We start from the raw sequence: 22,927 nt of genomic DNA, 5'->3' as shown, positions 1-22,927 counted from the left end.
CAAGTGATTACCACCTGTTCCTGTCTATGGCGAATGATTTTGCTGGTGAAAAATTCGCCTCAAGAGAAGCTTGTGAAAATCGACTGTCCCAGTTTTTTGCCAATAGGGACGAGGGTTTCTATGAGAGAGGCATAATGAAATTACCTTCAAAATGGCAACAAGTTATCGAACAAAACGGTGCATATTTGACCTAAATCGGATCATTCTAAATAAAGATCATGCTAAATAAAGCCTTCAATTGAATGCAAAAATAATAGATTTCTTTTTACTATACCTTATATATATAGTATATCAAAAATAAACGAATATTTAAACTATATGTCTTACAGTTTGAAATTATTCATTCTTTCCGTCTTCACGATATCTATTCGTTTTTTTCTTTCCTACATTCTTCGTGGTATTACATGTGCCGGCAAAATCATTGCGATCGATGGTATCATCGCGTCTGATAATATCACTGCGCTCACTTTAAAAGCATTATTAGAATATAATCGAATAAGTATAATAAAAATAAAAAAAAATATATGTATATGTATATGTATACATTTTGCATATGACAATAAGTAAAAGGAGTCACATAAGAAGCTGCAATGAGAGAAAAAATCGTAAGTATAGGATGCACATTTACATAAACAGTGATACCACTTGAGATCTTCCCCGCGTTATTCCTTCCTCCCCCCGCCCCCAACAAGTTCCTCTCGCGACCGCGATGCCAGCGTCGCCTGGTAGCAGCTTGGTATCTGTAGTCCAGAACCCCCATTACTATATTACTTACAGATTTTTTTATATTTTCACTTAAAAATAACAATTCACCATAACTTTGAATGATTCTCTCATGATATAATTCCTTTTTTACTTAATTCTACATTCCAAGTACTAAAGAAACACTACATGAGCTAAATACTATATATAGGATGCGCCAGCTAAATCCGGTCGGAATTAAATTTGAATTTTCCTTTACATGTGACTTTAACACACTGCAAAAAATGTCTAGTGCTTTTGATCGGAAATAACTGTTCTAGTTCTTTCTCCGATCAATTTCGATCAGATTCAGGATTATCCGATGAAGCGATGAACACTTCTATCCGTTGAAATGTAATTTTCGATTACATGTGAACGGAATATGCCTATCAGTTAAAATTTCATTGGATAAACTTATAACCTGATCGGACATTAGACTTGAACGGATAAAAAGAGAGTATTTTATTCGATCAAATTTTATATTTGATTACATGTGCTGTATCCGATCTGACGAAATATCCAATGAAAAAATATCCGATCAATTGGAAGGTGTTGGCCAATTACAGAATAGTTGGTCACGTGATCAGAGACTGTTTCCATAGGCTCTCTAGGCTGGCATTACCACAATATATATGTATTTGTAGCATTGCTGATGATGTTGAGGTCATCAAGCGAGCACGTGTCTCTAGCGCGAGTTTGATTTTTATTACACATTCTTTTTTATTCTTTGCCATATTCTTGATTTATTCTTATTTTTGGCCATATAAATTGCAATATCCGTATCGAAAAGAAATGTATGACGACGAAATTTTCAATGGTATTAAAATCCAGGATATAAAAAAATAGTGACTTTTACATTTAATCTTATTTCCATTAAATATTATTTTAATTTTTAATCAATATTTTCTGTTTTTCAATATTATGATCATGATGGAAAAACACGATTTATCGGATAATTTGGTCGGTTAAGCACTTGACGTGTACAAATAATACTGAGTTTATGAAACTAAAATTAAAAGCTTCAAAAGAAAAATTTATATCGATCTGCGAATAACGTGTATACGAACGCTGAACGAAAACTCGGAAACTAAACAAAGCAAGATGTGTCTAGCAGTAAGTATTCAATCTTCTAAAAGATGGCGTTGCAATATATTAGATAAGGACAAATGAATGCGAGACACAACGATGTAATAAGTATAAGAAATAAATGAAAGAAGTCACTACTATCGAATTTGGAATAGTTTAATCAGTAATACAGACGGTTCTAGCATTCCTTTAATGTTATCCGATCAAAAATATATGAGTGCAACTACTTAATCGAACATAATCGATCAAATAGTCTGTTCAAAAAGTAACAAACGGATATTTTTCATCGGACATTCTGAAGAATCTATTTTCAATTAAATGTGACTGGATTTTTTGACCGATCAAAATAATCGTAAATATTCGTTTGTTACTTTTTGAAAGGATAATCCGATTATTACGATCTGAAAAAGCCTGTATATTTTTTTAGTGCAATAGATGACTGTTGGTATTCAGATAAGTCAGATGTTTGTATGAAATGTGTATAACCTCAAAATATCGGAATTAGTGAGATCAAATTACAACCGAAGAGGCGATAATTGAAGCGCTTCGCGCCGGACGTTCGCTGACTAAAGTAATTCATCGGATACTCGCGATTGATCCTTTACGACATCGCGCAAAAGTATACAGACGCGAAGAAATCCGAAGAAAATTCTGCTAACCCGGCGAGGCAGAGTTATTCAAAAAAAGACTGCAAGGACACCGGCTGTCCTCCAGAGCTCATTTCGGAAGACTCAGGAGTGTCGCTTCGAAAATTATTTACCATACTGAGGGTGAGTGAGGCCACTTTTGAATTGCCGAAGATTTGAGATACACGTCTTATGTGCTCAATATACGATAAATATTGTATGAAAATGTTAAGGCCAAGAGAGATGTTAAGGCCCGCTGCAATTTGCTTCTTTATTTGTTGAAGCACGAAGCCACGGGTCGCCTCAGATTTTTTCCAATAAAATTTTTATTGCTGATGTAAAAATGGACCGGAAGGACGACCGCTGACTCGCTCATGATCCCTAGGATGTCCTCGTAATAACTAGGACAAAGTTTCCGGCAAACGTTCACGTCCTAAGTGTCGTCTCCAATGAGAGTGACATCATATCGCCTTATTTAAAAAAAAAAAGAAAAATCATCATGAAGGAAGTTTATCTCTGGTTTTTGAGAACTGTAGTGAATCTATAGATGAAAACTCTGGAAGGTCGTATATTTTTTAACAGGACGGCGTGCCGACTCACACAAGTCATTTAATACAAAAAATTGGCTCTCCCACAACGTGGACATGTTTTGATCCAAGGAATTCTGCCCTCCCAATAGTCCAGATTTAAATCCTTTAGATTACTTCGTTTGAGACGTTATTAAAAGAGTGTCTAACAAGTTCAGGTACCCCAACATGACAATTTTTCAAGCCGCTATGATTGAGGCAGCATTTATGAATATTTAGACAGTTAAAGAGAGCGACCTCGCGCTTTAGAAATTAGGGCAGTAATCGCAGCAAACGGGGATTATACTAAGTAATAAAATTCAGAGAGGATCCTTCAAGCGACACACCAAAAAATTTTTGTATATTTTCAAGTTTTTTTCTAAATAAAATGGCGTTTTAATAAACTGATTGTTTTATCCAGATATAGCTGATTTTACACATCCTGTAAAAGTACTATAAATTGGAGGCTGAAAGAATAGTTACTGTTAAGATATTAGAAAAGGATACTTCTTGTTTTTCTTTTTTTTCTTTTCTATCGAACTGAAGTGCACTTACCATTCCGAAATATTCTCAGACTGTCACTATGCATGGCATTACTACTGTAAACCATGGAGGCATCCAAATAACTGGTCACTTGGGACAATTGTTCTCTCGGTCCAAATTCACAGCCCTCCTTAGGAGCTGGTCCGCTTCTGAGAAATTCCAAACACCTTACACCCAAAGGACCATAGAAATTGTCGCGCGAATTTACTGCTATCGGAAGACACTCTGGATGCTATATGATTTACATATACATATTATATTATAAGTAGGTATACATAGTATAAACCTTATGTGACCTAATGCTTAATATGATCTATTTGCTATTTCTAGAGATACGGCAGTGTCTGGGCGCTAAGGAAAATGGATAGCGTTTTAGTGCGAGAGATTAAGATATATATATCAATGCACAAAAAATTAAGAATAGGAGAAAAATATTGAATATTACACAAATAAAAAATTGTAAATGAATATTACATATAACTGTAATAGATACAAGTAAGGTGTAAGACATAATACAGCGTATTTGTATTCATTGTGAGTTACGTCCAATCTATATTTTTTTACATTTAATACTTAATATTTATTTAGTAATAAATTAAAACATAATAGAGGAAACCGGGTTTCGTTGGAATAGTTTTTACAATTTCGGCATTAGATTTTTAAATCAATTAATTATTATGATTAAAATATATCAATATAATAGAGAAAATCTGTCTCTACATTTTTATACCAGTAATAGTTATATACACTGTATAGTTTCTTTGCAATAGGGAATACCGGGGCTAAGTGGGCATCTTTTTTTCTCAATTGCAGTTTTCAATGACAAAATAAATGATTTTAGCCAAATAATTATTAGCATTTTATAGAATGATTATAAGACAACAAAATGGCAATAAAAAGTTTTAGTGTTTGCAACTTCATTTCATTTATATACACAAAAAATGATACCTAGGAAAATGAAATCTAAAGAATGCTAGGGACTAAGTGCGCACCCTCCGGGGCTAAATGGGCACCATATTTTTTTTATGCAATATACAATAAAAATATGTCATTATGGTCAAAATATCAAAAACTGTATTAAATTTTATTTCGAATATTTAATTTGAATCTTCTGATTCCATATCAGACAAATTTTTTTTCAAATTTTTTCACCGCCAATGCTATTTTCATATTATTTTTTTTGACTAGTACAACTCTAGACATCCTATCTTTATCAATGGAATCAGTTTTACACTTGCGAATCATATTGTAATTAACACGAAAATATGATAAAAATATTGTAAATAAAAAATTGCGCGAGGTTAGGTGGTTTCATACCCTTAGATCCGATGGCTTGGTGCTCTCTTAGTGCCAAACGTATATTGTAACTTTTGACATAAATAAAATTTAAACAATTCTGAAAATAAAAGAAATAACACAAGAAATGTGTTCAGAATGCATTTTTCATAGATTTACTTATCTGAACAATTTTGAATTAAAAAAATAACAACCATCAGGATACCTATTGTCTGAACGTTCTAAAAGTTATTTTTAACTATCGAAAACACGTTTGACTATCTGATTTAAACATAACAACGCGACACTTAAACTAACCAAATTTCGTTGATAAAGAAAACACATGAGATGCCATCTAAATACAATGTAAATTGGGAACTCATAAGAAATATTTTTATATTTTTGCCACTCAAATTTTAAATGCTAGTTTAGCTCCGGTGCGAACTTAGCCCCGGTCTCCCCTAAGTAAAATACATGCTGCATTATAACTTATGATATGTGAGAGAAATTGGTACATATCACAGTATAAATTGCCTCTATAATAAACTCTATATTAAACTAACAAAAACATAATAGAAAAGTAATAGGAATAAAAATTAGAAGGTAAATATGTATTTTTTAATAAAAATTATATCTTTTAAAGTTATTTAATAATAATCAAATAGCAAAATGTTACAGAAAAATATGTATAAATTATTTTAATTCTACCATATTTTAATACAAAAGCATTAAATATAAAGCGTTTTGTCAGAGTTAAATTGTAATTAAATATTCACACATGTGATACAGCGAATTAACCTAATCTAACTTTTTCTTATGATATCAGCCAACGCATCCCATCCCTGCACACATCCGATTTTAATTATTTTATTATAAAAAATTACCATAATTACTCAAAATATCATTTTGTATATTAACAAACGCTTATTTTTTAACTAATAATATATCGCTTAGATTTGTTTTAGCAAGTCAAAGGGCATTAATACAAGATTATAAAATGATCAAAAATTTACTTGTGTGCTCTTGAATTAGACTTTTTTCTTTTTCTATTGTATTATAATACTTGTTTGATTTAAATGAAACTTAAGGAGAATTATCTATGTTGTAAAAGAAATATTTTGCAGTAACTTCTCCATTGTTTCTCTTATCATAAATATATAAACGGAACGCATTGCCAATTTGCCTCTTATGCCAATGAACCTCGGTCTCCCCTATTATTTATATCTTAGAAAGATGGCACTGCAATAAAATGCACTGTAATATTTCAACGCTGTTGCAGTTGAATAAACTACAATATAATAATTGATCGATTGCTGTAATATTACAGTGCAATATATCACATTGTAACCATTGAATGATATTGCGGTAATATTACAAGGCGATATATCACATTGCAATATTTGCACGATATTGCGGTAATATTGCTTTGCGATATGTCGTACTGCAATATTTAAACGTTATTGTGGTAATAAAGAGTTTTTCAACAAGAAGTAGTATTTTAAATTATTTTAAAAAACGCATTTTTTTCTAAGAAAGCTATGATATTTTTATTTCAATTTCAAATACAGACTGTGAGGTTCTGTTTTAAAAACAATATCTGCCAAATAGCCGCTTTGGCTTTTCTTACAAATGATCTTTTAGACAAAATCATCCTTTTGAAGAAATTTTATGGTGTATGTTATGTTATGTTATAATGTAGATCTTATTCTTCACGTAGTCTCAAAGGAAAAAGTCTAATGGCGTTAAATCGAAATATGCGAAAATGTGACGAAAAATTTCGTCAAAAGGATAACCATTTATAAAAAAGACAAGGCGACCATTAGCGAATATCGTTTTTAAAATATAACCTCACAGTCTGTATTGAGATTGGAATAAAAATATCACAGCTTTCTTACAAAAAAAATGCGTTTTTTTAATAATTCAAAATACTATCTCTTGTTGGAAAACCCTTTATTTCAATGCGATATATCATATTGCAATATTTGAACGATATTGCAATAATATTACATTACAATGTATCACATTTGGACGACATTGTAGCAAACATTGCAGAATGATATATCAAATTGTAATATCTCAATAAAATTATGGCAGTATTATATTACATTATGATATATCGCAATGTAACATTTCAGTAGTATTTACGTAATATTGCATTACAAGTTATAATATTATTGTAATATTGCAATCTTATTACTGCAATATTATATACTATGTGTGTTTCTCTTGTTAAATCTTTATTTTTCTGCAAAAACACATCAATTCAGCGTATTTTTATCAAAATTTGAGCTTTTCTTAACATTTACCTTTGTCACTAATCGTTCTATAACCTATTAATCAAATGGAACCAAGGTGGTTATATCTATATATATCTACACATTACAGCACACTAACATTGAATCAATGTCTTAGAAACGTCGATTGTAATATTGCGAACATTACAGTAATATGTCGCTGAAATGTAGATTCAATGTTGAAGAAACGTTGTTGAAACGCATAATGTTCGTTGAATTGCAATGTCTGTGAGACATAAGAAATGTTTCTCATAATAAATTCAATTTTATTATTATCTTTAAGATTGAAAATATTTTAATAAAAATATTTTTATTATTAAATATTATTGATTAACATCATATTTCAGAACACACACGATAAAATTATAATTGAAAAAAGCTTTCCCTTTGAGAATTAATTTTCTTATTTTTCTAAACAATCATCTATCCAATCTTATACGCCATCCAATGATGCTTAATCTCTGAAATCGAACTGCAACTTTGATAACAAACATTGAATGTTAGTGGACAAAATATAATTGTGATATATATATATATATAAATATGTAGAAAGACCACGAATCGACATCACGCATCGGACTGGTTAACACAAACAATACCATACGTGCAAACATTCCCTGACAGCACGGAAAGTTTCAGTTGTGTTGCAGGGATCTTCCAATGTATTGTATCTCAATTATGTATCATCACAATTGTAATATTTCTAAGACTATCTTCTTTGAAATATTACAATTGCAATATTTCTGCAATTACCTTGATTAGAATCTTATCTGAAATGTTCCTGTAATGTAGTTAAATATAGTTACTATATTTCAATGTTATAAACGCAAAGTTTCTGAGAGATTTTTGAAACTTTTAATTAATAAACACAGATATAGCATTATCTATTCGATTGTGATCATGCTCACACACGCGAACGCACGCATACACGCACACATGCTCGCACGTACACAACATAGATAAGAATATTAATTTTTTAGTAAATAAGGTAAAGTATATAATTTTAGAGAGTAAATATATTTAATGAGAAAAAAAAGAGAGAGAAAAAGAATACCCCTAAAATTTTATTTTTATGGTTACATTTTTTAATATATTTTATTAATTTAATATATTATGTAAAGCTCTTCTTTAATATCCCAAGTGAAAATTTCATACATACATGAAATACTAGCCCAGTACAAATTTTCAATATTAAACACCGGCGCGATACTAAATACCAGTACCGGTATAGTATTGGTAAAACACTGGGATAATAGCAATGAGTCAAGGTTTGGAGTACAGTACTATTATAGTACAGTATTATAGTACAGTATTAGAGTACTATTACAGTACGAGATTACAATATTATAACAGTATCCAGAATTAGTATATATTATACCTAATATCCATATTGATTTTTAGTACTGTAATAGAAACAATACTATAACAAAAATCGTTACTGATTCATAATATTGCAACAATACCAAATATTAATACCAATTTTTAACAGTACTAATACTATATAAAAAGTCCGTACCAATTCTTTATACCGTAAAAGTCGTATAGCCAATTCAAAAAAGGTTACAGCTTCAGCTTTAACTCCAGACGGAGTAGGCAAAAGTGATGATGCCCGTATTTTGCGGTCCTTTTATATCATATCTGGATGTTATTCAAACACGCGAAAATCAGTCACTAATTAATATTTTCGGAAATTAATTTTATGGGAGTTGATTCATGTATGCGTTGAAACAATTACACTTGTCTTGAAATTTGCACATTTCGAGTGCGCGAAAGATATGTGGTGTCAAATTGACCGCCACACACATTTTAAGCACGCGAAATATATGTGGTGTCAAATTGATCGCCACAAAGAACATTTCTAACAGTGCAATATACAGAGAGGGGCATTTAAAACAGATCACCTGAATAACTCGCTTGTTCTTAACAATAGAAGAAAAAGTGTCAAACAAAAGTTGCTTGGTTTCGAAGGGCATATAATGTGATGTCAATTGTTTTATAGGAGGAGGTGTAAAGGATAGACAAAGGTCAAATTTATTTTTTTAAATGGAACGATTTTTTTATTTACATTCTGATAGAACATTTTAAGACGAATACAATGATCTCTAATTAAAGGTCATTCAAGATTACGCAAGATCAATAATGGAAAATAATTAAATGTAATGGAAAGTAAATTGTTTCAAGGCACTCTTCAAATAATTTCGTGTCTTTTCTTCTTGTTGGTGTACCGCTAATTATTCAAGTGTCACGGTATGTAAATATTGTAAACATTGAAGGATTTAAATATAATTAATAGAACTAAGGATTTAAATATTATATAATTTATGTTAAAATGCTCTATCAGAATGTAAATAAAAAAACATATTGTATCATTTCATTAAAAAAAAAACAGATTTGACTTTTGTCTATCCTTTACCAATACAATTATTGACATCAAATTATGTGCCCCTCGAAACCAAGCAACTTTTGTTTGACACTTTTTCTTCTAAAAACAAGCGAGTTATTTAGATGACTTGTTTTAAATGCCCCTCCTTGTATATATTTTATCTGTATTGCAATTGGTAAAAGGAATATGTTGAACGTCTGATAGATAAAATATACATGCATATAATTTTTTTTAGAAAAAAATGTACTTGAATCGACACACTATTTTTGAAAATTTTAGTCTAGATGTGATATTGAAAATCTGCCGACAGTGCATTAGTTCAATATAGTCGCTTCACATATATCTTTTCACATATATCGATTTCCGTACGAAAATGGTACCGATAATCCGTTGGCAATGTATCGTTTCGATACTGACATCCGATGCATTACTGTTGATAATGTCAATATAAATGTGGTACTGAATATCTATCGGCACTGTACTAGTTAAGTACTGTCGCTTCACATATTCCTTTTGCTAATTTTAATAAACGGACATGGTACCGATAGACTGCTGGCGATGTACCGTTTTAATATTAATTTCCGACGTACTACTTTTGGCAATTTCAGTATAGATACGATATCGAAAATTTACAATGTACTGTTTCAGTACATTCGTTTGACATATTCCTTCTGCCAATTTTAATATGGAAATGATATTGATGATATATCGACAGTGTATCGTTTCGATACGAATACCACAAAGACATTTCTTTAGCCAATTTCTATACGGATATGGTATTTAAAACCTACTGACAATGTACTGTAGCCCAGTATTACTACTCAGAACCATGCGCGAAACAAGTAAGTTGCTCAGTAACGCCATTTAAACTTCTATCTCACTTCTTTCTTTTTCCGTTCTCTCTTTCGAGGCCATTTAAATGTTCGAGTAGCTAAAATACAGATCAGAGAAAAAGATAGAAGAAAAGAAAATCATGATTAGTTTAATTATAATGACTATTGTATTGTATTTTATTTTATGTTATGTCTACTATAGTATATTGTATCATATCAATTACTCTGTTAACATGTAATCTCTCTCATAGAGCTTCGTAATAAATTAAATTAAATTGTCTTCCTACAAGGATTCTCGACAGGTTTCTGGATACACAGGAAAAATCCTGTAATGTACTTTTCCGAAAAGAAAGAGAGAGATTAAATCACAAACTCTTATGGCTGTGTGATAAAAAGGAAGCACAGACCATAACCAGAATCAAACCTATTTTATATGAATGTGATACAGGCATACGTGCTGGCCCAACATCCGTGCACAAGGACACATCGAATGTCAACAATCCTTCACTTACGTTATCTCCTAGCAACTTGATATCCATACATCCCAGTTCCTTCACCTCACACAGATCTTCGTCCCTGACCACTGTCCGAAATGGGTGGTTCCTCAACCTATCCTCTGTGTCCATTCCAATAGACATACAATGTTTCCTACAACTAGGTGAGAACTTCGCTCTTCCACTAAACGATAAACGTAAGATTATTTTCGATTGCATTAAGAGTGTCGAAACTGGTGTGCATCGCATGCCGATCGAAAATAGGATCGCGATCACCAACCACTCCATTCCAATTCTTAACGGCATCATTTCCTCTCCAATCACAACATCTCCGATTGATAAATTATTGTTAAGAATGGAATCGAGGACACGCGCCTTTTTGTCGGAGCACACCAACGTCCATTTCACACACGCAGATAAGGGCAATGTCACAGTCGCTTTAGACAGAGAGGTCTACATGGAAAAGATGATCACTCTGCTGAATGACAAGGACACATACTCTCTTATCAATAAAGATCCCATCAGGAAAATCACGACAGCGATAAGGTCCATGCTCACCAGATGGAAGACGAAGAAGTATATTAGCGAAACAAAATATAAGACGTTATATTGTAGTGACGGATCACTTCCGAGAGCTTATGGTGTGCCGAAAATACATAAACCTTGTTGCCCTTTGAGGGTCATTGTCTCTTCGTTGGGCAGTCCGCTCTATCCACTGGCGACATTCTTACACAATATATTAATTAAATCCATTCCTAAAGCAAAGAGTCATATAAAAAATAGTTTTGAACTTGTTGAGAAACTAAAAAGATTACACACTACAGACCAATATAAATTAATCTCACTGGACGTAAAATCTCTGTTCACGAATGTTCCGGTGGATATAGCCATAGACTGCATCAATGAACATTGGATGTATGTTGCCGGAGACTGTCCTCTACCTAGGGAGGAGTTTGTGGGGGCAATAAGGTTCATTCTTGATTCCACATTTTTTTCGTTTAACAACAATTTTTATAAACAGAGTTACGGCACTCCTATGGGGTCCCCCTTATCACCTGTAATAGCGGACTTGGTGATGAGGAGACTTGAGACGGTGTCCTTGATGTCGTTGAACTTGGACGCAATATTTTATTTTAGATACGTGGATGATATTTGTACTGCGGTTGAACCATCAAGAATTGACTCAATAGTAGAACAATTTAACTCGTTCCATCCACGATTACAATTCACTTCTGAATTTGGGGGTGATGAAATTAATTTCCTGGATGTGACTATATCGATCATTGGAAACGGGTTTGGAGTTGATTGGTACCGTAAGCCGACCTTTTCAGGGAGGTTTTTGAATTTTTATTCTAACCACCCCATTGCACAAAAAAGAGGAACGATTTTTTCGCTGGTTGACAGAACAATTTTACTTTCGGACTTTCGATTTTACACACAAAATTTGACACTTATCATTAACATTTTATTAGACAATGACTACCCATTATCATTTATATTTGACACAATCAACCTACGAATTAAAAACTTGAATAGAAATAGACACATAACACAGAACAGTATGAATGACAAGGACGAAGCGAAGGAATCAGTGTCCTGGCTTACGGTTCCGTTCATCCCGCGCCACACAGAAAAGTTCAATCGGTTCAACAATAACGACATCAGGGTTTCTTTCCGTAGTCCGAACAAACTCAAAAAATACATTAAGGTACACAAAGATGTTCATCCACACACATCAAAGAACAACGTAGTGTACAAAATTTCTTGCAATGATTGTGACGCTACGTACGTGGGACAGACAGGCAGAAAACTAAAGACAAGGATTGCAGAACATCGCAATCACATTAAATACAACACGTCGGCACGATCGGTAATAACGGAGCATAGGAGACAACTCGACCACGAATTTAAATGGGAGGAGGTCGAAATCTTAGATGAAGAGCCCAGCTATCGGAGACGTTTAGTTTCAGAGATGATTAATATCAGGAAACAAAAGAATGGTATCAATTTGCAGACAGATACCGATGGCCTCCACAAAGCGTATATTCCAATCATAAATAGAGTTTGACTTTCGGTTACGGACAGCCCGTCTCCTCTCTCAGTCTGTGTTGATCCTCACTACTGAACGTACATGATAATCGATACATTATGTCTGTTTTACATATCTGCGTTCCTTCTCTCTGTACACATTTCAAAAGTTTTTTAGTTCTTTTTTGGACAGATTAATTCAAACTTCTTACACATGATTTCTGGTGAGTTTTTTATGAAATAATTTTTATGGAATTTGTTTGAATTTAAGTATTTTATATTATTTTATTTATACGTATTTGTCCGTTACGTTTTTTGTTTTTAATTTATCCGTTTTATTAACTAGAACTTCAACAATGACAATTTTAATACTTTTGACTGTTCAACCATACGAAAAAATTATGTTTCGAGATCAAGACTCACCCGAACTGTGATTATTCGGAATATACGAATACTTGCGACAATTGAATTTGTTCTGTTACTTTTCATTGTACTAATGTCTGAAGAGGGCTCAAACTGGTAGCCGAAACTTGTTACTTGTAATGTATTAGTTTATAATCTTATTTTTTGGCGTGATGTTTCATCGCGTTTAATATAATATATAATTTTATGTAAAAATTAAAAAATGTGGTCGACTCTTACTTCGCCCGTTGATTGAGTTTTGTTATTATGTTTTGAAAGAGTCCTTTGAATTTGTTTATTTATTTGAAATTAAATTAAATGATGGTAGCAAATGGTTAGGCGTCAGCAAAATTGCTGTTATAAAGCCTATCCTCAACAAAACCGGAAATAAGACAACAATAAGAGGTGAATTATTAACTGAAATCATACACACACATACGCATATACACACACACATACCTGCAAACACACCAATTTCGTCAGTCTCGCTTAAATACTGTGAGTAATATTGCTGAATTGCTTTCGTTTTAACTAGAAAATCTGCGTTCTGTGAAATGCAATTGTAATAATTTACTAAAACGCAAGCGATCTAGCAGGAAAACGAGCATCGTGTGCCACAGTCATTAATTAAAATATTTATATAGTATAATATTTGTATCATACAACATTTATATAATTTTATATTTTCTTATTTTTTTTTTGTTTTGCAATGAGAGAAAGAGAGAGAGAGAGAGAGAGAGAGAGAGAGAGAGCGGAAAAATAAAGAGCATCTAAGAAATTCAGATGATGTTATTAGGGAACTTACTTATTTCGCGCATGCGCATTCCATTTTGGCTAATACTATCAAAGGCGCCAACAGAGAATTGTGCTACTGTATATACTGTGACTGAAGTATGAAATCCATTTTTCAGTACAAGATCGGTACTTTGCTAATATCCAGTATTGTTCTACAGTATGAAATTTTCACTTAGGATAATATATTACATACAGCCAAAGGTAAAGCGATTATAATGAGCTTCAAAGAAGCCTCCTCATACTTTTTATTCTTTCGTTTTGAAATAAGGTCTTTTTTAAAGATGATTATGCGTGCTATGATTTAACAATATATTATTTAAATAAATCCATTGTAATTTAATAACATAAAAATAAGAATATTACAATTTAATAAATTATTTGATTTTTTATCAACAATATTTATTCCCGCGCGCATACTGGGCAAAATACATCATTAAAATACTTCAAATATAAAATGATAAATACTGTCAATTATATTAATTAGTATTTGAATTATAAAATACAAATTACTTTCAGTCTTTTGATTCGAAATAATAATTTGTATTTCAAATCAAAGGTTGAAAATATTTTATACTTTGTAATTCAAATATTGATTAAAATTGACAGTATTTTATATTGTAAATACTTTAATGATGTATTTTATCTAGCCCTGCCTGCATATATACATTTTTTTTTACATTTCTGCAATGTTACAAATAAAATTAAAAAGAACGTTGCATCAACATTACTGAAAGATTTTACAAACATTTCCGTAATATTTCAGAAACGTTTCATGTTGACAGAAGCCATTTTGACGTTGTCGCAATCTTGCAGAGACTTCTCAAAAATACTACACAACGTAACTACAATAGTTTCAATATTTTAATGTTTTGTTCGTGCAACATTACAGAAATCCTTCTGTGCTATAAAAATTCTGCGGCCGATTCTCGCGTAAACATATATTGTCTAGAAATAAATTTTGTAAAAGATCAATTAAAATTTTTCTATTTATATGACATTTTATTTTTGTTCATTTTTTACGAAATAAAATAGATGTTGATATAATTTATTCAATATTATTTCAATGTTGCAGAAACAATCAATGTGGAAAAATCAATAAAAATTCAACTTGTGATTCAATTTGTTTAATATTATTTCTATTTTGCAGTAATATTAAGCAGTCAATGTTGAAGAATTAATATAGATATAACACTGATAAAACATTGACATTTCAACATTGAACATCTCAGCAACATTCTTTCAACGTTCTGTGCTGTATGGGCTAGTGCCTTAGTCTATACAAATTTGATCTCCTGGTCTCTATTCTTCATGGTTAATCTCAAGACCATTGAAAGTTGCTTCTCTTATTTTACTTTTACATAGATTTTTAGTGTAAAAATAAAAATAAAAGAAATAATTTACAATAGCCATGATCTTAACAAATATTATCAAAGTCATGATTCTAAACAACATTCAAGAGATTTTAGCCAATATTTAGATAATTTGGATAATGCAAATATGCCAGCAACACTGCAACTTTCAAGTAAAGAATACAGACCAGGAAACCGAACTATAATATATAAACGATCACCGTCAGATTATGTGCCCAAAAGTGGTCATATGTATTAGTTTGATCGAGACGTTGTTCCATGATACCGTTCTCACAGTTTGCATTGTAGATCGCATGAGCTTTACATAAAGAATGTTCTATTTTTCATGTAAGTTTAATGATAATTTACGTCTTTCTATTACTATCAAAGCATAATGATAAAAAATAATATCTCTATTCTTTGATTATTGTGTGTAATTGTGTGCGTGTAACATGAGAAGAGTTTTGCGATTTATACGCTGCCTAGGAGCATCACTAATATTAATTCAAAACCTTTGCTAACATTTTCTGAAATCCTAGTTCAGTCTCCTGGTCTCTATTCTTTATGTTTTCAAGCCTTAAAATTCGAAAAGTATTTCGTAATATATATTCTATTATAGTGTTTTGGGAAGCTCTCGAAGTGTGCTATGAGAATATGTGATGAAAAATGGAAGGTTTCGTTAACCCTTTGCGGCACAGTGTGACACCCACATATGTGACACTTTTTTAATTTCAATTTTTTATGTTTTTTATACAGTTTCTAACATATTACTACAATAAAAAGAACATTATCAGTTTAGAACATCAATTGTTATAAAAAAAATCATGAAACATTCCTATTGTTAACGAAATACATTTCATAAATAAACAAATATCTCTTGAAAAATTCATCCCTTTTTAACAATAAATATGATTATGACTAATCAACAATAGTTAATTAGCTGAAAATAAAGTCCGGAAAGTTTTTTGGGTCGCTGATTACGAATCTGGTCTTAGATTTTTAAAATTCAAAATGGCGGATTCAAGATGGCGAACAAAAAATTAAAAAATTAGTTTCTTTTTGAGCTGTAAAATAGGGTCAAGTAGGTTTTTGGGTCGCTTATTGCGAATTTAAAATAAAAATTAAAAATTATAATTAAAATAAAAATTAAAATTACTTGATCCCATTTTACAGCCAAAATTAATTTTTAAATTTTTTTAAATTTTCTGTCCGCCATATTAGGTCCGCCATTTTGAATTTTGAAAATCTGAGACCAGATTCGTAATCAGTAATTAGGAAAAACCTCTGAGTAACAAATTTTAACTGAATGTTACGTAAAAAAAAATGTATGCTTTAAAAAGTTAAAAAATGTCAATAATTTTGCTCTAACCTTGGCAAAGCTATCCAAGGTCAAACCAATGGTTTCATCTTGTCCCTCAAAGTCATAAAATCTTTGTCTGAATATATTCTTTATTTATACTTTCAAAGATAATAGTTTGCAACATTTTACGTTGGCATATATGTGTATACACTGTGTATGTATATGTATGTATGTTTGTTGTTCAATTGACTATTTTGACGACCTTTGCAAAATCATGTTTTATTGCATACAAAGATATTGCATACATTGATATTCTGATATATCACACTTCTTTTTTAAATAAAATATGCCAATACGTCCATATACATAAAAAAAATAGATAGGTTAGCGACAGGACCAAATGTACGCGTACAAATATATTCTATAAATTAACTATTATGACGACATTCCCCATAATAGTTAATTTATAGAATATACATATTTATACGTACACTTGGCCCTGTCGCTAAACTAACCAATCTATAGGAAATTCTATATATACTTATTAGCATATTTTATCTATAAAAGAAGTGTGATGTATAGTATACTTCAGAATATCAATGTACACCTTTGTATACAATAAAATATGACAGTTTTCAGAATTGAGAAAATTCTTTATATACAGGATGATCCAGATTAACCGCACGGGACGGCACATACATATTTCTCATGAAAAAATGAGTCAAAAATATCAATAACAAAATGTTGTGGTATTAATAGTTTTTAAACAGTGAACCTTAGAATAAGTTCAATCACAAGGCATGAAATTTGCGCTGTCAGGAGCGGCGCAACTAAGCAGCCAACCTCACGAACGCTTTGATGGATACCGCCAAACGACACGATACCGAATAAATATTGCAAAATTTTGTAAAATCTCTGTATTAACATTTACTGCAATATTCTTAAATTAATTTTTTTAAACAAAATAAACAAAATAAATGGCGAAAAAGAGTCGTCGCATAATATATATAATTAAAGATAACAGTCAAAGATACATAAAATAAAATAAAAAGAACAACGGCGTATATTAAAATATAAAACAAACAAGTTTCGGCTGCTGGATTGAGCCCTCCTCAGATGTAAAAAGAATATAATATAAAAGATATAAAAAGAACATAAAAGAATACAACAGAAAGATAATAATAAATCGATAACATTCAGTGACGCAACATTTTTAACGCGTGGAAATCAGCAAATGTGATGGATCTCGACGTAGCTTAATGTTGTATGTGCGATGGGGCGATCAAACCGATGTTAAGAAACATAGTCAAATGCTGACTGAAAAAACGGAAAAGGAAGGGAACTCATAAAAGACAAGTAAACTAAAAAACTTTAAAACTTAAAATCAAAAACACGCCGCAGATAAGAAGCCAAGTGCTCACTCACCAACGCATCCGAACAGGAAATGAAAATCGCCGCAATGCATGACAAGTGTGAAAATCCCTGACAATGATAGGGATGTAATCGTCGAAGTCAGACATGTCAACATCGCACATAACACCGACCGCTCGCTAAGACGGCACGCGACGCACTGAGAGAGGAGACGGGTCGACAGGATCGAAAGTCAGACTTTGTTTATTATCGGTAGATATGCCTTATTAAGACCCTCGGTGTCGGTCTGCAAATTGAGACTGTTCTTCTGTTTTTTAATATGTAGCATCTCCGAAATCAAGCGCTTTCTATACGAAGGTTCCTCGTCTAATATCAGAACATTGTCCCATTGAAAATCGTGATTGTGACTCAACCTATGATCGGTGATGACAGAGCGGGCAGATGTTTTGTGTCTAATATGATTACGATGTTCGGCAATCCTAGTTTTTAATTGTCTGCCCGTCTGTCCAACGTAAGAAGCGTCACAATCATTACACAGAATTTTATAAACAACGTTGCTTTTCGAAGTGCTGGGACAAGAATCCTTCTGGACTCTTAAATATTTGCCCATTTTGTTGGGGCTGCGGAAGGCCACCCTGATATCACTTTTGCTTTTATTCAGAGATCTAAGTTTCTCTGTATGAAGCGGAATGAAAGGTACCTCAAGCCAAGAGGCAGGCTTATTAGTTAAGTCAATGTCAGTCTCGGTATCGAATAACCTGTGTCTATTTCTAATCAAATTTTTGATCCTATGATTGATGGAGTCAAAGATAAAGTCTAGTGGATAGTCATTCAGAAGTAAAATGTCAATGATGGAGGTCAAATTTTTTGTGTGAAACTTAACGTCGGATAATAAAAAGGCTCTGTCGACTAATGAAAAGATGGTTCCTTTCTTCTGCGTCAATGGATGATTAGAGTGGAAGTTTAAGAATCTATAGCAAGAATAAAAGCAAGTATCCTACTAATAATAATGGCGAATAAGGTATTTTCGTGGAATTAAAATATCTATATAGAATAATTACACTACTGAACAATTATACTGGAAAGTGCGTTACTATATAAAAAAATAAAAAATGATATAAAATATTTAATAATTAAAAAAAAAATTTTTGTTTTTAAAGCAGGAAATTTATTTTAATGCAGATAATTTTTTATTGTACGTAGTGGAAAAAAGAGACGTTATTTTTCTTTTAATTTTCTTCTTAATAATTTTTTAATAAATAACGAGCGATGCTAAAAGCTATTGGAGGTCACTCATATATAGGCCATATATAGGTCACTCATAGGTCATGTCAACAACATACGAGTATGTCAAGGTCATCAGGGCTGACTTCTCTCAACGTCATATTTACCATTAATTTTCTTTATACTACTGGAAAACGTGAGCGTCACATTTCCCGTGCATAGTAACTATCTAGAGACACTTGCCAATAGCTATAATTAATATTATCTAGATACAACTTTTCTATCTCGTGACTAGATCAGCGCGAGACTCAATTTCTGCGCGGGTAAGTGAATTAGACAAAAACGTTCGAATATTTGTCTTTGTTTTATGTCTGACTCATATAATAGGAAGAGAACCAAAAATCCTATATTTTACATACTCAATTTAATAGCTAATTTGCGATCGTAGTTGCTTTCAGGCTTTCCTCTGGTCAGATTGTTTATCTGTGAGTGAAGAGCACAAAGTCGTCTAAAAGATAACTAAAAGATAACGAAATTGTTATAAAGATATCTTTTAATAAAAGAATTTAATATAAGAATATAATCGACAAAAAAATGACCAAAAGATGACAGATGTCACAATGCTAGTCATCTTTATAGCTTTATCCATATAACTTTTAGTTATTTTTTTAGATATTTTTTAGTCGTCTTTAAGACTTTCTGTAATTTCTAAATTTTGGCACATTTAATGTTTAATAACATCAGATCTCTGAATTAATATTTACACAAAAAAATTTGCACTAAATTTAATTATATAATATAATTGTCAAGATATAATTTATTTATGAGTTCTGCAATGCTTGTCGTTTCCTGTGTATAAGATTATCTTTTTTTTAGTCTTCTATGGCAACTCGCTTTTAAACAATATTTCATTAATGTTCACTAGAACTCTAGTAAAATTTTCCATAATGTTGCATCTTTAATGTTTTAATCCTATATGATTTTTAAATACAAGGATGATGATCTCGCGTACTGCACGCGGATGGATGATGAAAAGTATCAAAATAACAGAAAAATATTTTTTCTATGTTGTCTTTTTGATAATATTTTGAAAAAGATATATTTTAATCAACTTTTCGCTTTGCTGAAAAGACAATCATAGAAAAAAAAAACGAAAAAATATCTTTTTTGTAAGTTGTCTTTTCAACAAAACTAAAAGATGTCTTATAGACATTGTTTTGCTGCAGAATCAAAAAAAAGGTATATCTTTTCGACATTTTTTCGCTCTATCGAATTTATAAAAAATATATTTTTATTATCTTTTAGTATTTTATGCTGTCTGGATATTCTCTGTGAGACAAAAATAAAAAAACAAATTATTCTTCTACAATATAAAACAATGCAGCAATATTGAAGCAATATTTTAACAGTACACAGTATTACAGAAATTACAATACTGCTGCAATATTGAAATTTTTAACAATATAATATTTTATAATATAGGACCGTATATGTGTAATAATATAAACTATAGAAATCAAAGCCTTAAACGGTCTAGCTGAATCTTAATGCTTGCATGATTCTTGTGAATTTATATGCTACTATGTAGTCCCTAGAAACGTGCGCCGAAATAATTTTTCGATCTTGAAACGTTAACTCTACTAAACTACCGTAGTAATATCACGAGTTAAATTGACTAGCAATTTAACAAATTTTTGATATTTATTCGCATTTTCGAAACAATCTTAATAATGATGAATGATATGTTAAAATCTGTAAATAATTAATTCTTATTGCAACAAATCCCTCGGCCGGGAGTCGAACCCGGATCCCTTGCATTCCGTGCGAGCATCCTAAGCCCTTTTAGACTACTGAGGCAAGAGCATCAAAACTTTGTTAAATTGCTAGTTAACTTAACTCGATATATTACTGCGATAGTTTAGTAGAGTTAGCGTTTCAAAACCGAAAATTCATTTCGGCGCGCGTTTAGGGACTACATACGTAGTATATAAATTCACATAAGAATCATACAAGCATTAAAATCCAAAATTTAATTAAAAATTTTTAAATAAATTATAAATATAAATTATTTTTATAATAAAAATATAATGTTTTTTTTAACTATATTTAATTTTGAAGTAATATGGGGGTTTCCATAATATAATGAATTAAAAGTTCATATTTTATTTACTTCAACAGAAATTTTAGCTATTCAATGATATTATTAACAATAATATATCTCTTATTTGATTTTAGTTAAGAAGGTGGTGATAATTAAAGATTTACTTAAGAGGGGAGAAGGCGGATATATGTATGTTTTCAATGAAGAATTTTTAGATTATATTATATAAAATCAATACTTTAATTCAAAGTTAAAATGTAATTATTACTTTAAACTAGACTGTTTAAGGCTTTGATTTCTATAGTTTGAAATTTTAATATTTTATTATAAAATAATGCAATAATATTGTCTTGATAATTTGTAGAAAATATTGCAATATATTGTTGCAATTTATTATAATTTAACAGATATATATAATACGTAGTAATATTATAATCAACAGGTAAATACTCTGTTACGAAGTGAACGCACTTCTCATAAGAAAAAAAACGATCAGAAGTCTTATAAGGAGAAGTATATAAATCGAGATGGCAAGTCTTTTCAAGATTCCCAAATTAAAAATTCTTTCTGGTGTTGCTTTCTAGACCTCGGATATTTTTTTATCATATGTTCATCGTATTTTGGAATGTTATGCTAAGCAATAATAATTTAACGATTAATAAGATTAGATTGATTACTGAAATATTGCATAATGTTGCAGGAATACATCTGCAATATTTCTTCAAATATTGCCAAAATATCACAGAACATTGTAGCAACATTTTATTTTAGTAAACGTAGGAATATTGCTGCCATGTTGCAGTAATGTTGCTGCACAAAATATTGCAATCATTGAAAATAATATTGCTGCAACACTGGTGTAATATTTTGTACTAGAAGGCTGTATGTACATTAGTATATATAAATAGTTAAAAAACACTTGTGCAATTAATTTTAATATAAGTCGATACTGTTGTTAATATTGATCATGTGTAGAGTAATCGGATGAAGTAAGAATTATACATATATTTAAGCAAACTAACACGCGAATGCATTCACGTACTCCCGGCCCGCAGAAATAAACAACATGAATATTATAAAAAGTACAAGAAGAGTTTATTATTGAAATGAACACAGAACACACACGCACGCACGCACGCATGCACGCACGCACGCACGTGTTACATCCCGATAAAATTCTCTCTTTCTTTATTATAAATATACGATTTATACCTTACCTTTATCTTATCTCTAGTTTAGAATTTCGTCTTAGTTTTATTTTATCCCTATTTTATCTTTATTTCGAAACTTCATATCTTTTATATATTGTAAAATGCTTTTCCTTTTTATAGTAGGGCATATTTAGTTCCTTTATTTAAACATTCAAACCCACAGATAGCTCACGCGTCACATAGATAAAGAATATCTATTCTACAGTCTTCCATTTTCTTTTGAAGGTTCCTTTTTTTAAAATAATAACTAAACAGTAACATATATGCCTAATAATTAAGTAGTATTATATACTAAGTAGTATTAT

General features: G+C 31.2%; 1 protein-coding gene across 1 annotated transcript in view; it reads right to left on the bottom strand.

Moving 5' to 3' along the window:
- LOC108752106 (chorion peroxidase-like) overlaps positions 1–22,927 on the bottom strand; it is a 108,467-nt gene that overhangs the window by 58,272 nt on the left and 27,268 nt on the right. The window contains 1 exon segment of the mRNA XM_018492733.1: positions 3,575–3,794. Coding sequence (XP_018348235.1) covers positions 3,575–3,794 — 220 coding nt within the window.

The sequence above is a fragment of the Trachymyrmex septentrionalis genome, unplaced genomic scaffold, assembly GCF_001594115.1.
Source record: "Trachymyrmex septentrionalis isolate Tsep2-gDNA-1 unplaced genomic scaffold, Tsep1.0 scaffold54, whole genome shotgun sequence".
NCBI classification, from domain to species: Eukaryota; Metazoa; Arthropoda; class Insecta; order Hymenoptera; family Formicidae; genus Trachymyrmex; species Trachymyrmex septentrionalis.
This window is presented reverse-complemented; position numbering and strand designations above follow the sequence as displayed.